General features: G+C 36.6%; 4 protein-coding genes and 1 pseudogene across 5 annotated transcripts; 3 read left to right on the plus strand and 2 right to left on the minus strand.

Moving 5' to 3' along the window:
- On the minus strand, window positions 379-1,067 carry LOC18593305. Its single transcript, XM_007020466.2, has one exon. The coding sequence runs from the start codon at window positions 978-980 to the stop codon at window positions 627-629; it is 354 nt and encodes a 117-aa protein (XP_007020528.1). The 5' UTR covers window positions 981-1,067; the 3' UTR covers window positions 379-626.
- Window positions 2,417-5,915, plus strand: LOC18593306 (mitochondrial import inner membrane translocase subunit TIM50). The gene is made up of 10 exons (XM_007020469.2): window positions 2,417-2,843; window positions 2,947-3,035; window positions 3,558-3,594; window positions 3,959-4,020; window positions 4,151-4,264; window positions 4,470-4,574; window positions 4,678-4,776; window positions 4,937-5,093; window positions 5,284-5,386; window positions 5,533-5,915. The coding sequence occupies exons 1-10, from the start codon at window positions 2,552-2,554 to the stop codon at window positions 5,576-5,578; spliced, it is 1,104 nt and encodes a 367-aa protein (XP_007020531.1). The 5' UTR covers window positions 2,417-2,551; the 3' UTR covers window positions 5,579-5,915.
- On the plus strand, window positions 7,023-8,994 carry LOC18593307 (zinc transporter 11). 2 transcript variants are annotated; one of them, XM_018124094.1, is made up of 3 exons: window positions 7,023-7,601; window positions 8,121-8,176; window positions 8,255-8,994. In XM_018124094.1, the coding sequence occupies exons 1-3, from the start codon at window positions 7,112-7,114 to the stop codon at window positions 8,783-8,785; spliced, it is 1,077 nt and encodes a 358-aa protein (XP_017979583.1). In that variant the 5' UTR covers window positions 7,023-7,111; the 3' UTR covers window positions 8,786-8,994. The 2 variants fall into 2 exon arrangements, with proteins under 2 accessions (XP_017979583.1, XP_007020536.2); XM_007020474.2 differs by having other exon boundaries at window positions 8,121-8,167.
- On the minus strand, window positions 10,198-12,735 carry LOC18593309 (annotated as a pseudogene).
- LOC18593308 (zinc transporter 11) lies at window positions 13,366-15,203 on the plus strand. The gene is made up of 3 exons (XM_018125127.1): window positions 13,366-13,922; window positions 14,431-14,477; window positions 14,565-15,203. Exons 1-3 carry the CDS (start codon window positions 13,457-13,459, stop codon window positions 15,093-15,095), a joined length of 1,044 nt encoding a protein of 347 aa, XP_017980616.1. The 5' UTR covers window positions 13,366-13,456; the 3' UTR covers window positions 15,096-15,203.

Here is a 15,605-nt window from a genome sequence, read left to right on the forward strand (position 1 = left end):
AGCTTCCTTTTTCCTTTTCTGGTGAGTACACGAAGTTCCTCGTTTCTGCCTAACAACAAAAACTCGTCTGAAAGTGATGCAGAATGAGAATATTTTCTAATCTCAAAGTTGGTTGGTCATGGCAGACAGGGCAAAAGAAAAGGCTTTTTTCAAGTTTTCTGTTAGTTGTTCTATGTGATCATTGTCTTGTACCCGGAACTCCTGTTCATTACCAACAGAAAAGTAATCATTTGGTTTACCAGAAACCTGTTTAGTGGTAGGTATAGTTAATGGAGAAATTTGGTTTCCATATGTATTAGATAATGATTACCAGGTAAAAATTCTTGACGTTGTAAATTTTGTATTGTGAATGGAGTGATTAGTGAAAGATCGAAAAGATACAAGATCAAGTGAAACTATTTCGAAAAGATCACATCATTTACGACGGATTAATTACTAATAATTATATATTTAAACACCTAATTAAAAACATAATTTTCTATACAATCATGCTTCAGATAGCATGATCATCACACAGGTTAATAGGTTCACAACAAATTAAGCATCAAGCCATCAAAGACTTCCTAACAAGGGATATGATTGATTATATATACAGCAGAACCTAAAGCAGCAGCGGCAGCCGCATCTCAAAGTTGATCAGGCCAGAGAAATGCCCCCATGGCAAATGCTCTCTTCTCATCAACACTGCCCTGGAAGCTGAACCCGTACTCTTTCAGCAGCATGTCCACCCTCCATTCTTCCATCTGCTCATAATCCGATTTTGAGTATCGAGGGTAATGGACAGGCATCTGGAAACCATTTGGGTAGTCTTCCTTGCTGATTTTGATGCTGCAGGCAACCCCTCCATCTGTTTCCTTGCAACCCTTGACACTTCCATGGACATTAGGGCATCCGACAACTGCCTTGGTCTGCAAGCTACCGCCTTCCGCGAGGCCGAAAACTTGAGTGAATGCAGAACTGAGAAGCCATTTCAGAGCCATATCTTCCCTGGACTAGTGGAGCCAGAAAACTCAAACCTCTACTGCAAAGAATAGCTGTATTTATACACATACAGGACCACTCCTCATGGGGCGTGGTATACTCAATTATTTGCATGAATTATATCTTGAAAGATACATAAGAAATATCTCTAGGACTCTATCCTGGAGGTGTTCACTGCCCTTTTTCTGTAAGAAATTTGCATATTTGGCTGATCATGAATGGCCACCTTGAAGGTTTCATTAATTGTGGTAGCTCTTAGTCGCTTTTGATCTTTGAAATTTCCAGCTTTTAATGTTATTTTATGTTGAAGTTGCCGATTGGTGATATTCAAAGTAGTTGTCATTGATGTGAAATATGGATTTTGAGGTTGATAGATCAAGAACTCCTGCAAAATACGATAACATTAGTTAAATTCGACGACGAGTTTTTTCTTTTCATAAGAAAAACGATAATAATTTTTATGTCGATTAGTATTAATATATATAAAAAAATTAATTCTGTCACAATCTTGAGCGTTGCATATATAAATTGATCATTGACACACATATTAGGTCAAGTTTCAGTCATATTTTGACTAATTTGCAGGGCACTCAATGCTTCATGAATCTTTGTGGCTATCATTCACCATCAAGTTTTCAGCATACATTTAATTTCATCATCCACTTCATCAACAACTATATATCCATTGTCTTGGTTTTCATAAATATAAATAAGATTGCTAAAATATTCAAGTTGCAATTTGATATCGAAATTTAGTAAAAAATTGACAAATCGTAACTTATATCGTTTTTGAATGAACAATTTTATTTTTTTATGTAAAGAAATCAATAATTTAAGTTAATAATGTCGAATCGAATGGATAAAAATTCAATCTACTGTCAAGCTAATTTGGCTTGTTACTATGATTGGTGGAGGATTGATATAATATCTATGTAATCTTTAATCTACCTAAAAGCTTTGTTCTCTAGCCTTACTTATAAGAACAAAGATAATGTTACGTGATTAAATTTTCTTAATATTACGTGTAAAATTGAAATTAAATCATCTAACAAATAGAAATGTCGCGTCAATTTTTTTCGCTCAAATGTGATTTGTCATCAAATTTTAAGAGCTATAATTAAAGAAAGCCTAACAACACTCATAATTCATAATTCGATATATATAAATAGTTAGTGAAAAAATACAATACAAGTTTAATCTCGTTCACAAGCTATTATTTATTTAAGTTTGATATAAATAATTGGTATTACTTTTATTTGTTAATACTTAAAAAATATTTAAATTAATTTTTATTTTGTTATAAAATAATATATGAAAAGTAAAAAATTCTATGAAATAATGAAAACTAAATATTTAAAAATAAGAAAAATAGTTTAAGTCGGCTACCAAACAGCACATTTCCCCCATTCCTATTCTAGACCCGAACCAGAAATTACCCAAAACCGACTTCCAAACACAGCGCTTAAAGGAGTAGTAATCACGCCCCTTCGATCTGTAAAACCCTAAAACATTTCTAAAACCTCAATCGAACAAAAAAGGAAGCCCCAAAATTGAAAACCCCTAAGAAGAAATGTCTTCGATTATTCTTCGATCTCGAATAATTTCGAGTAGTTGCAGTTCAAATATCATCAATCGAAGGGTTTTTAGTTCAGGAGTGGTTTCGTCTTCTTCTTCAAATCCTTCTAAAGAAACGATCATTTCTTCACAATCCATTCTCTCCGATCAATCGCCACCTCCTCCTCCACCTCCGGCGCCGGAAGCTTCCCCGCAGGTTTCGGGAAGGAAAGGTTGGAGCTTTCTCAAGTACGGACTCACCGCAGCTGTTACTGGAGCTATTGGCTATGCTTGTTATCTCTCTTATAGTAAGTGTTTGTTTGATAAAGGTTGGATCAATTTGTGATTTTGTTTATGATCTTTGTTTAAAATGTGGGGTTTTTTAAACAAACTATTTAATTTGATTTGCAGAATGTTCATATGAGGAAGTGAATGAGAAGGCAAAGGCATTGCGGGCTGCGGCCAGTTACACTCCTAGTGAAGATGCATCTGCTGTTGATGTAAGTTTGAACTTTTTTTTTCCTTTTAGTGAATTTTCTAATTTTATTTCAGTTTTTGGAATGATGTCATGTACAATTTGGTTAAGGCATGCAGCTGGTCTAGTTATAATTTGATTCTCATTCGTATGAGTTTAATGTGATCTGATGTGGTTGGTTTGACCATCTTGAACCATAGTGTAAACAGAAGTAATGGCTAGCTGCTTTGGTGTTTAAGTAATTGGTAAACTTCACGACAATTTCTTTTTCAATGTGTAGGAAAATGATTCATGTACTCACATAACAGCCGTCCATCATTGCTTCCCACAGGTGATTCCTGTATGATTGATGGCTGTGATGTGATGATGTTATGAATACATCGATATCAGTTATGTGAGTATTTATATTAATGTCCTTATGGTTATGAATGCACATGTGATGTGCTTGTGCTAAGTCATAACAATGTGATATAGCCATTGTTAAGTTGGTCTTATGAAATAATCAGATATTGAAATGGTGACGGTTTGTTTTCCATATTTTGTTCAGAAATATCGGGGCTTGCTCTACTCTGCTGCAATGACAGGTTAGGGCCTTATTATGTTTCTATTTTGCTCCTTTCTTTGTTCATATCTACAATATTCTCTACACTCTTTAGTATATATTAACCCAATCACTACAGCAATATTTTCATAATGGGGAGTTAAATTTGTATTTTATGTAAGCATTTTTTTCCTTCCAAGTGTTCGGGAATTTTCCTTAGAATAAATTGGGCTACGTCATTATTAATAGATTTTATGGGGCAACAAACAAAGTTCATTCCCTGGTGTTAATTTCTCTTTATTAAACTCAGTCAATGGTTATGACGTTGATTTGTTAATGATTGACCTGTTTACATGTTCTGCTTCTACCACTTTCTGCTCATACCTTCCTTTTTTATAACTATTCAGTTCCAGCTAAAGCACTTGAATCTTACCTGGATCTGAGGAGGTTAGTGGAAGAACATGTGCTGGTGAGTGCTGTGTTTGTTGCTATTGTTTCTGATTTTCTAGTATTTTCTGCTTATCTTTTGTTTTTTCTTCTTTACATTAGCATTAAGCCCTTCTTTTCTTCATTTCTTATAGTTTTTTCTCATATTGTAGGAATTTACTGAACCAACCTCAGATAAGCTTCTTCCTGATTTGCATCCTGCAGAACAACATGTTTTCACTCTTGTCCTAGATCTGAATGAGACATTACTTTATACAGATTGGAAGGTAAGAATTTGACGGAAATCTATTTTCCATTTGCCTCTATAGAATAATTGTTTGTCAGAAATCAATGCAAAGATTCTTGGAAAACCAACTATTTGTGATTATTTACAAGATTCAATGGATAGTCTCTTTTTTGTTATTTTGATGATTGATGTTCATGTTCATACATTTGTATTTCCTTTTTTTTTAACCTTTTGGGTTGGCAAAGCGAGAGAGAGGCTGGCGTACATTCAAAAGACCTGGAGTTGATTCCTTTTTGGAACATCTGGCAAAGTTCTATGAAATTATTGTGTATTCTGACCAGATGAATATGGTAATTTGATAATTTCCATTGTAACAACCATTTTAAATACATTATTATGGAGATAACTGATGTTATCAGCAATTTAATTGTTTGTTTGTTTTGGCTTGTGCAGTATGTCGATCCTGTTTGTGAAAGGTTGGACCCTAACCATTATATACGATTTAGGCTTTCAAGGGCTGCTACTAAATATCAGGATGGCAAGCATTATAGGGTATTTTGTAGTTGATGATTTTGCTTTGAAGCATTTCTGTTTTTGTTTTCCCCTATATAGTTTGCATCTATAATGAGTGTATTAATCTAGGGGATGGTATCTTTAAGACCTTCTACTTCAAAATGAGTATTCTTGTTAATAAATAGTTCCTGTTGCACAGGATCTTTCAAAGCTTAACAGGGACCCAGCCAAGATTTTATATGTGAGTGCTCATGCATTTGATTCTAGCCTTCAACCAGAAAATTGTGTTCCTATTAAGCCGTATAAGCTTGAGACAGATGATACAGCACTTTTGGATCTTATTCCCTTTCTTGAATGTAAGTCTCCTGCTGTTTCTTTTGAACTTGCTTTTTCTTGTTTCCCTTGTTCAAATTATACATGTCATGTGTGCTAACTAGTGTAGTTGGTAGGGTGTATGGTTGATCAAAACTGTCTTACTTGATCATTTTTTTTTTTGGCTATTTTCTTTTGTTATGTGTAACACCATCTGCTTTGGTTTGTCCACAGATGTCGCCCGCAATAGTCCAGCTGATATCAGACAAGTGTTACAATCTTATGAAAGAAAAGATATTGCGAAAGAGTTTCTTGAGCGTTCGAAAGATTATCAGAGGTGAAGTGTCTTCTTTCTTTTGTGTATTGTCATATCTGTCTCAGATATGCAAGCATTGTAGTTTATGATAACATTGATAAATGCTAGTCCCATCCATACTAATACACTGTTGAATGACATTTTGATTGGGACCCACGATGATGCAGGCGAATGCAGGAACAGAGGCAGCAAGGTCGTTTCTGGCGGCGGTGAGGAGAATAGTTATGTATAGTTGATGGTTGTGGATTACGGAAATCATTCTGCAGGATGAATCACAAGAATTGATAGACCAAGTATTGTTGAAGTTTTCAAGCTCCTTTTTGGCAGTAAAAAAAGCCCATTTTCTGATAAAGAGTTATACATTGATGAATTGCATCTTGCAGTTGCACTGCATCGTTTAAATATCTGACAAAAGAACTTGTATTTTTTGTTTCTTTTTGCCGAGATGTAGGCAAGCTTCCAGTACCTTAGATCATCGATAAATCAAAATTTTGGCCCGAGTTTATTGTCACAGTTATTCATTCTTGCAATATTCAGTTACTTTCCACAAGAAAAATCTTAGCTTAACTTTAAACCTGAGTGATTAATTAACTCATCTTTCTCCCTTTTAATGACAGATTTGTAATGCTCTCATGGAACCTAATCGATCATCATTCGATGCGTGTAAGTCTGACTCTCTCTTGCTACTGAGTTAGGATATGATCCGCATACCATGATGCAACAGGAAAAGGATTTTGGTTGTTTTGTTTTTGACAATTGCAACAGTCTCACTGTTGTCAATTATGAGCAATCTTGTTCTTTACCAAGTATGCCAGGATCATGAAAGTAGTGACCAGTTTGAAGAAATGGGGTGCTTCAATTATTCTACTTCCACTGTTCTTGAACTCGCAATTGACTTGTTCTGGCTTGACCAAATCCCCGTGTTAAGGATGGTTCACACATCTTTGTCCTGAACCAACGGCTTTGAATGTGTAAACCTTGGGTGTGGATGGTGAGAGTCTATCCAGGCCTGTCAGCCACGAACCCAACTTCACGGCAAAGCCAGTCTGAAAGTGGATCCCACTTTGATGTTTTGTCCTGGTAGATATGGGTTATTAACTTATAATTTAACTCGAATCTAAAAAATAAAAATTATAATTTAACTCCTTACATTATATATTGTCTGAATGTTGTCGATGTTGTTCACATATTTAATTTTGTAAAAGATTTAACCATGAAATAAATCAAAACAACTGTCTAATACTTTCATATCGTAATTTTCATTCATATATTTTTTACTAATACATTTTATTTTCCGTTCTCTATCGATATACATCACGAGAAGAAAAAGTAAATATAAACTTCACGTTTATTTTTTATGGTTTCAACTTATTTTATGTACTATCATGTAATTGTTATTTTTTCAAAAAAATATAAAATATTAGGAGAAAAATATATGTTAAAATCGAAACCGTTTAAGTGGAATTTATCCTACCTTTTTTCTCATATTAAAACATGAAGAAGCCAAAAAACATTGTAATCTACCAAGGTTCCATCAGGTGGAAATAATTAAATAAGTGAAGGTAAATAGAATGAACAGATCAAATTTGTTTGTCTTTTTACTGCTTTTTTTTTGTTTGTAGAACTACACTTGTAATAATATCAACGTCCATTTCGGCATTTCCTGGTACTTCCCAATGCTTTTGTAGTACAGACAACGAAAAAAACCATCTTCTTCTGTCTGTCCATATAATCCATGTACGTATCATGCAAGAACCTCACATTCTTTCAATGAAACTCTCGCGCTTTCTCTTCGTCCTCCTTCTCTCCCTCTCTCTTTTCCTCTCTGCCACCTCCCATGGCGGCAGTGATGATGATGACAAGGGTGCAGGTGAAAGCAATGAGCCTCCTCATAGCCTACGTTCCAAATCCTTGGTCTCGGTCAAGATATGGTGCTTGATTCTCGTGTTTGTATGGACCTTCATCGGTGGGGTGTCACCATATTTCCTGAAATGGAACCAGGGTTTTCTGGTATTGGGAACTCAGTTTGCTGGTGGGGTTTTCCTGGGGACTGCCATGATGCATTTCTTGAGCGATGCCAATGAAACCTTTGAGCGTTTGACGAGTAAAGAATACCCTTTTGCGTTTATGTTGGCCTGTGCTGGATATTTGTTGACCATGGTGGCTGATTGTGTGGTTTCTTATGTGTACGGGAAGGACAAGAGTTCATCTAATCATGGTGATTTGGAACTTCAAGGTAAGAAACTGTTTCCTGTATTTTTTTGTTTGAGTTAAAAAATTCCGGTAAAGAAAAAGAGGTCTACCTTTGTTTGGTTGCTGAGGCAAGGAGAGAAGAAATTCAAAGTTAATGACTGTTAAACATAATCCAGATATAGCTGTTAGGTGAGACAAGCAAAGGCCCATAGTTTTGTTGGTTTCACATGTCATGTCTTGTTTATTTATTACTTGTTAAAGAAATGGTTTAAGGAAAGGAAAAAGAATATGAGCAACAGTGTTTGGTCGCTGTGAAAATTTGGGAAAAAGATAAGTTGTTTCTGCTCGAAATTTTCTTGGTAAAGACTTTGGGACTAAGAATGGTTTCTGAATGGTTTAATGCTGTTGTTGAGTAATAAATTATCTTAGTCCGGCAAAGTCGCAAAGACTAGTGCTTTTATGGTGATCCTGGCGGTTGAACTGTTACAATGAGAGCTGTAACAGGGACAATCAAATCACAGTTTCACTTTCTTACCTCGTACATGTCTTGTCTAAACTGCAGGGCCCGAGCAGACCAATAGTAATCCTCATGGTCATGGCAATCCGCCGGTGAGCTATGTATGGTCTTTTTCTTACAGAAATTATTCCTGAGACTTGGTTTCTGTTGATGTTTGATGGCCTTGTTCGCTTTTGTAGGGTGGCAATGGCACTGATACCACCAGCGCGCGGTCCTTATCACTCACAACTGTGAGTTCCTTTGGAGACAGTGTTTTGTTGATCGTTGCCTTGTGCTGCCATTCAGTCTTTGAGGGCGTCGCTATCGGAGTTGCAAAGACAGAAGCCGCTGCCTGGAAAGCATTGTGGACGATCTCCTTGCACAAGATATTTGCAGCAATTGCAATGGGAATAGCACTGCTCCGGATGATCCCTGATTATCCCCTGTTGTCTTGTGTAGCCTACGCTTTTGCATTCGCCATTTCGAGTCCTATCTGGGTGGCCATCGGGATCCTAATCGATGCCACGATTGAGGGTGTCGTGGCTGATTGGATCTTCGCCATATTGATGGGTTTAGCATGTGGAGTGTTCATCAACGTATCAATAAACCATCTGCTATCAAAAGGTTACACTCCCCAGAAGACAATTTCAGTTGACACACCCCATCACAAGGTTTTGGCTGTCTTGTTAGGTGTTGGAGTGATTGCTGTTGCGATGATCTGGGACACTTGATAGCTATTGTAACTTGGGTACCGTCTGAGTTTTGGTTTGCTAAAGTTTAAAGGGATTAGGTTTTCTCTAGTATCTGTCATAGTTGCTTGATCACATGCTTCATTCTATTGGTCCATAGAACTATAATTCTTCTCCATGGAAAAAGAAAAATCTATAAGTTGTCTTTATCATATATTTATACCTTTGATGGACATATTTTCGGAATCTAATATGGAATCATGGATCAAAGTTAGGGAATTTCTGGACAAGTGGTATCTGCTAAAACTAGATTTCATGCTGACTATTGTAATGGGATTCTTGTGATAGGGAAAAGAAGCGTTGCAAACAAGTAAAAGAATGCGTCGGAGGTGGCAGATAGAAAGATTGGAGCAGTTCCTGAAGTACTAAGTGTAATGACAAGTAGAATAAAGTAAAAAGAGAATTCAAGAGTAAAAAAAAATTAGAGAGAGAATTTAGAGAGAGAAGCTTTCAAGCTGAGAATGTGTTAGCTCAGAAGGGGAGAGAAAAGCCCATCTAAATGACTTGTGAAGCTCTATACATAGTGTTAAAAGTGACGGTTACTCAAAAATAAGTTTTAATGCGCCTAATAAATGATATTATTATGAACATTAATGTGAGTAATCGTTACTGTAATTGAATGTAATAAGACTTGTTCTCAAGCAAAAGGTAATAGAAAAAAAGTATATAAAAATAGATACAAAAGAAAAAGTTATACGAGAATAAATACAAGAGAAAAAGCTGTACATGAATAAGTGTACGAGAACAAGGTAATAGGGTGAAATGCTTGTACTTCAGGAAAGGATTAAGAGGAAGACCTCTTAACTACCTCCATATCTGAGTTACCAAGTTAAATTCTTCGAAACATCCCAAGATGAAAGTATAAGTCAAACTCTCCGAAACATCTCAAAATGAAAGTAATCCATGAACCATGCCACTTATTCCGAGTTACTTTCACTGTCACCAAAGTGAAGTGATTATTCTATTCAAAATAACTGTTATACTTGTATTAGTTATTCCATATGGAGCAGTACTTTACTTATTCTAATTGTTCTGCTTTAACTAGTACTCCACTTGTTCTAATTGTTTTGCGTGAAGTAACGCTTCACTTGTTCTAATAGCACTTCATTTGTTCAAGTTGTTCTCCGTATAATATTATATTGTAATATAATTTTTTAGAGTAACAGTATTAATCAAAATCAAGTATATAAAATTTGTCAAAATCAATTGAAGAGCATAAAAAAAAATGAAGAACAGAGGAACTACAAGCAGATGTTTTTCATGAAAAAAAATAGGGGTTCAAAAACTCTCATGTTCATCCTACTATTGACTGTATTTATATGAACACTTACATCAGATCTGAAATACTCGGTATTGGAAAAAGAAATAAGAGGAAAAAACAGCTGTGCACAGGATACCACAAATGGGTTTCTGTGCATTTCAACAGCCACAGCAACAGCAAACCAGAAATAACAAGAATACCAGGCAAATAAAAAAAAACATGAAAAAAACATGTGGCTTTCTCAACCTTACAGACCAAATGAAACGACTTACCAACGCACCGTTTAATCAAAATAAAAGAAACACTAATAAGTGATAAAAAGTCAAGCTGATTTTCATTTCATTAGCTCTTGAACTGTTGGTTGAAAATGACATTGTGTCTATCTTCTTCCTTTCTTCAGCTGCTTTGAAATTGTGCCCAGACTCATCTTCTTCTCTTTTATCAGATGGAATTACTCAACACTCAACAATCTACAACTATAATACATGAATCATGTTAAGCACGACTACTTCATAGGAGGGTATAGAACTTACTGGTGATAATACAATAAAGTCAGATTCATCTAGTGACTCTTGCCTTCCGGAAACACAGGTAGATCAGCAACACACTTCAGCCTTTGAAATAAACACCTTTTTCGTGTTGCTTGAGTTCAATGAGTTTGCCACGCCTAATATTCCAGGCCGAATCATGTACTTAATCAGACACAACACAAGCATGGAAACTGTTTCGTATTATAACTATACCAAGGGAGAAGAGACATCGAAAAGTTCATTAGTAAACCAAGAACAAGAATTGACCCAAAAAGGGAAAGATTTGGATCAGCAGCTCGAGAAGCAGTTTCTGCTTCAAAAATCTACAATAAAAAGTGTATTATTGGTAAAATTTCATTAAATTCTCAAAGAAAAGGTGCTAAAGTGCAATTGTGAAATTTGAAGTAGTTGAGTGAGTAATATCCCGTGCTCTAGAGGTCCAAATGGCGAGCTGTCTCAAGGCTAACTGATACTATAATGGGCCCAGCCAAGTCTCCAACAGCACAGCCCGTTATGATGCCATTGTAAGGCAGTTAAAACTTATACGCAAATTTGGGATGTTAGTAACTGGTAACTATTTGCTATAAACTACAAAGAGCAGAAGACACATATAGGTGACTAACTTACCAACCCACTGACCCATTGAAGGACGGATAAGAGTGGCACGAATCCCTGCTCCAAAGGAAGCAAAAATCAATGAAGCTCCACACCTGATTGTAATACCAGAAATCTTCTTTACAAGAAGTTTAGCTTGCTCTGTAATGTTGACCCCATCACTCTGTCCAGAGTTCGTTATGCGAGAAAAGCATCGGTAGATTTCAATACCAGATTGGACAAGCCATGCTGCCGCAACTCCAAGAAAATGACCTGAATAAACATCAGGCAGAAGAAAGAGATGTTACGAAGCTAAAGCAACGATTTAACAATATAACAGAGGCATATGATAATGGTTTTGACCTCTCAAAGTTGTTCTGCTAACTCTGAAGAAGTATACTGTAGTAGGCATTCCCCTTTAGGACTTCCAGACAGATGATTTCGGAACATCTGCATATGTTGATCAAACTCATCAGCAGCTAATAATAATAACCATAAAGCAACAAGATTTTGATTAATAAGAGTAAGGGCATTATTTTCCCAATTACATTCAAGCAGGCAAGTTATAGTAGAGCCACCACCATAACTTTGTAGAATGATGGACAAGAAGTACTTTTAAGGAGTTTCCACGCCATGCGTTGTGAAACATAAAGGACAGCAAGTCTTTCAAGGACCCGTCTTGTAGTTACAACAGTAGTCTGAGTAGGCCTAAAACACAATACTGTTAAGCTGGTCCTTAAACAGTAAAGGATTGTCTCAATTGCAGGGCAATGTTATTCGTTGATTATTGTCACGGTTATTCGTTCTTGCAATATTCAGTTACTTTCCACAAGAAAAATCTTAGCCTAACCTAAAACCTGAGGGATTAATTTACTCATCTTTCTCCCTTTTAATGACAGATTTGTAATGCTCTCATGGAACGTACTCGATCATCATTTGATGTAAGTCTTGACTTTCTCTTGCTGCTGAGTTAGGATATGATCCGTGATCGGATACCATGATGCAACAAGAAAAGGATTTTGGTTATTTGTTTTTGACAATTGCAACAATCTCACTGTCCTCAGTCGAAAGCAATCTAGTTCTTTACCAGTTCTGTCAGGATCATGAAAGTATTGACTAGTTCGAAGAAATGGGGTGCTTCAATTATTCTACTTCCGTTGTCCTTGAACTGGCGATTGACATGTTCTGGCTTGATCAAATCCCTGTGTTTTGGTGGGTTCACACATCTTTGTCCTGAACCAAGGGCTTTGAAAGTGTGAACCTTGGGTGTGAACGGTGAAAGTCTACCCACGCCCGTCAGCCATGGACCCAACTTCACGACGAAGCCAGTCTTGAAAGTGGATCCCACTTTGATGTTTCTTTCAGACTTTCACGACATGTTTACGGTCCTTTCTAGTTTCTACCTAGGTGCCAAATATTAGGACCATAATAGCTAGCTTAGCAGTAACGCAAATCAGAAACTCCATGGATAACTTGTCTTTGAGAATCTGACCTTTAGATGTGCATTCAGGATTAAGATCTAATGGGAGATTCTCATTCCATGACATTTTTATAATTCTCTTTGTTTCAAATTGCATGTTGGTCTTATTATTATTATTGTGTTGTTTCACTAGGCATTATTCATAAGTCCTGGTAGATATGGTTATTAACTTATAATTTAACTCATTAAATCTTATATTGTTTGTCTTTTGTTGTTGTTATTCAAATATTTAATTTCATAAAAGATTTGACCATGAAATAAATTAAAAGAAGTATCTAATATTTTTTCACCGACACTTTCATCCATATATTTTTTTATCAATACATTTCACTTTCAAAGAGTAAATATAAACTTCACTTTCATGTTTTTGGGTTTCAATTTATTTTATGTGATGTCATGTAATTTTTTAATTTTTTTTTAAAAAATACAAAATATTATCTGAAAAATGTTAATATAGGAACCGTGTAAGTAGAATTTACTTTGCCTTTTTTTTTTTTACATATAACGTATTAATCTAAAGAAGCCAAAAAAATGTCATCTACCTAGGTTCCATCATGGGCAAATCATTAAATCAGTGAAGGTAATTGAATGAACAGATCAAGTTTGTCTGTCTTTTTTTTTTTTCCTTTTTTTGTTTTGTTTGTAGTACTACACTTGTAATATCAACCTCCATTTCGGCATTTCCTGGTACTTCCTTATGCTTTTGTAGTACAGACAACGACAAAAACCATCTTCTCTCTGTCCATATAATCCATGTATGTATCATGTAAGAACTTCACATTCTTTCAATGAAACTCTCACGCTTTCTCTTCTTCCTCCTTCTCTCCCTCTCTCTTTTCCTCTCTGCCACCTCCCATGGGGGCAGTGATGATGATGACAAGGGTGCAGGTGAAAGCAATGAGCCTCCTCATAGCCTACGTTCCAAATCCTTGGTCTTGGTCAAGATATGGTGCTTGATTCTTGTGTTTGTAGGGACCTTCATCGGTGGGGTGTCACCATATTTCCTGAAATGGAACCAGGGTTTTCTGGTATTGGGAACTCAGTTTGCTGGCGGGGTTTTCCTGGGGACTGCCATGATGCATTTCTTGAGTGATGCCAATGAAACTTTTGAGGATTTGACGAGTAAAGAATACCCTTTTGCGTTTATGTTGGCCTGTGCTGGATATTTGTTGACCATGGTGGCTGATTGTGTGGTTTCTTATGTGTACGGGAAGGGGAAGAGTTCATCTAATCATGGTGATTTGGAACTTCAAGGTAAGAGACTGTTTCCTGTATTTTTTTTGTTTGAGTTGAGAAATTCTGGGGAAAGAAAAAGAGGTTTACCCTTGTTTGGTTGCTGAGGCAAGGAGGGAAACATTTAGAGCTAATGACTGTTAATCATTATCCAGATATAGCTGTTAGGTGAGACAAGAAAAGGCCCATGGTTTTGTTTCATATGTCATGTCTTGTTTATTTATTACTTGTTAAAGAAATGGTTTAGGGAAAGGAAAAAAAATATGAGTAACCATGTTTGGTTGCTGGGAAACTTTGGGAGAAAGATAAGTTGTTTCTGCTCGAAATTTTCTTGATAAAGACTTTAGGACTAAGAATGGTTTCTGAATGGTTTAATGCGGTTGTTGAGTAATAAATAATCTTAGGCTGGCAAAGACTTTTGATTTTATGGTGATCCTGGCGGTTGAACTGTTACAATGAGAGCTGTAACAGGGACAATCAAATCACAATTTCACTTTCTTGCTAAGTACGTGTCTTGTCTAAACTGCAGGGCCCGAGCAGACCAAAAGTAATCCTCATTGTCATGGCAATCCGCCAGTAAGCTACATATGGTCCTTTTCTTACAGAATTTATTCCTAGGACTAGGTTTCTGTTGATGTTTGATGGCCTTGTTTGCTTTTGTAGAGTGGCAATGGCACTGATACAGCCTGCGCACAGTCGTCATCACTCACAACCGTGAGTTCCTTTGGGGACAGTGTTTTATTGATTGTTGCCTTGTGCTTCCATTCAGTCTTCGAGGGCATTGCGATTGGAGTTGCAAAGACAGAAGCCGATGCCTGGAAGGCATTGTGGACGATCTCCTTGCACAAGATATTTGCAGCAATTGCGATGGGGATAGCACTGCTCCGGATGATCCCTGACCGTCCACTGCTGTCGTGTGTAGCCTACGCTTTCGCATTCGCCATTTCAAGTCCTGTCGGAGTGGCCATTGGGATCATAATCGATGCCACAACTCAGGGTGCTGTGGCTGATTGGATCTTCGCCATATCGATGGGCTTAGCATGTGGAGTGTTCATCTACGTATCAATAAACCATCTGCTATCCAAAGGTTACACTCCCCAGAAGACAGTTTCAGTTGACACACCCCATCACAAGTTTTTCGCTGTCTTGTTAGGTGTTGGAGTGATTGCTGTTGTGATGATCTGGGACACCTGATAGTTATTGCAACTTGGGTACCTTCTGAGTTTTGGTTTGCTTAAGTCTAAAGGGATTAGGATTTCTCTTGTATTTGTCATAATTGCTTAATCACTTGCTTTCATTCTATTGGTCCATAGAACTATAATTCTTCTCCATGGAAAGAAAAGAACCTATAAATTGGCTTTATCATATGTACCTTTGATGGACATAGAGTCAGAATCTAATATGGAATCACGTGGATCAAAGCTAGGGAATGTCTGGACAAGTGGTATCTGCCAAAACTAGATTCCATGCTGACTATAATACATGAATCATGTTAAGCACAACTTCATAAGAGGGTATAGATCTTACCGGTGATGATAAATTAAAGTCAGATTCATCTAGTGACTCTTGCCTTCTGGAAACAGAGGTAGATCAGCAACACACTTCAGCCCTTGAAATAAACACCTTTTTTGTGTTGCTTGAGTTCAATGGGTTTGCCACGCCTGGTATTCCAGGCCGAACCATGTACTTAATCAGACACAATGC

This window comes from Theobroma cacao, chromosome 7 (genome assembly GCF_000208745.1).
Source record: "Theobroma cacao cultivar B97-61/B2 chromosome 7, Criollo_cocoa_genome_V2, whole genome shotgun sequence".
Taxonomy (NCBI): domain Eukaryota; kingdom Viridiplantae; phylum Streptophyta; class Magnoliopsida; order Malvales; family Malvaceae; genus Theobroma; species Theobroma cacao.

Coding starts and splice junctions, on each gene's coding strand:
- LOC18593305 (XM_007020466.2), bottom strand. CDS start 980: ATGGCTCTGAAATGGCTTCTCAGTTCTGCATTCACTCAAGTTTTCGGC.
- LOC18593306 (XM_007020469.2), top strand. CDS start 2,552: ATGTCTTCGATTATTCTTCGATCTCGAATAATTTCGAGTAGTTGCAGT. Junction 2,844..2,946: donor TGCTTGTTATCTCTCTTATA/GTAAGTGTTTGT, acceptor TTTGATTTGCAG/AATGTTCATATGAGGAAGTG. Junction 4,265..4,469: donor TACTTTATACAGATTGGAAG/GTAAGAATTTGA, acceptor GGGTTGGCAAAG/CGAGAGAGAGGCTGGCGTAC.
- LOC18593307 (XM_018124094.1), top strand. CDS start 7,112: ATGCAAGAACCTCACATTCTTTCAATGAAACTCTCGCGCTTTCTCTTC. Junction 7,602..8,120: donor TGGTGATTTGGAACTTCAAG/GTAAGAAACTGT, acceptor TCTAAACTGCAG/GGCCCGAGCAGACCAATAGT. Junction 8,177..8,254: donor GCAATCCGCCGGTGAGCTAT/GTATGGTCTTTT, acceptor TCGCTTTTGTAG/GGTGGCAATGGCACTGATAC.
- LOC18593308 (XM_018125127.1), top strand. CDS start 13,457: ATGAAACTCTCACGCTTTCTCTTCTTCCTCCTTCTCTCCCTCTCTCTT. Junction 13,923..14,430: donor TGGTGATTTGGAACTTCAAG/GTAAGAGACTGT, acceptor TCTAAACTGCAG/GGCCCGAGCAGACCAAAAGT. Junction 14,478..14,564: donor ATTGTCATGGCAATCCGCCA/GTAAGCTACATA, acceptor TTGCTTTTGTAG/AGTGGCAATGGCACTGATAC.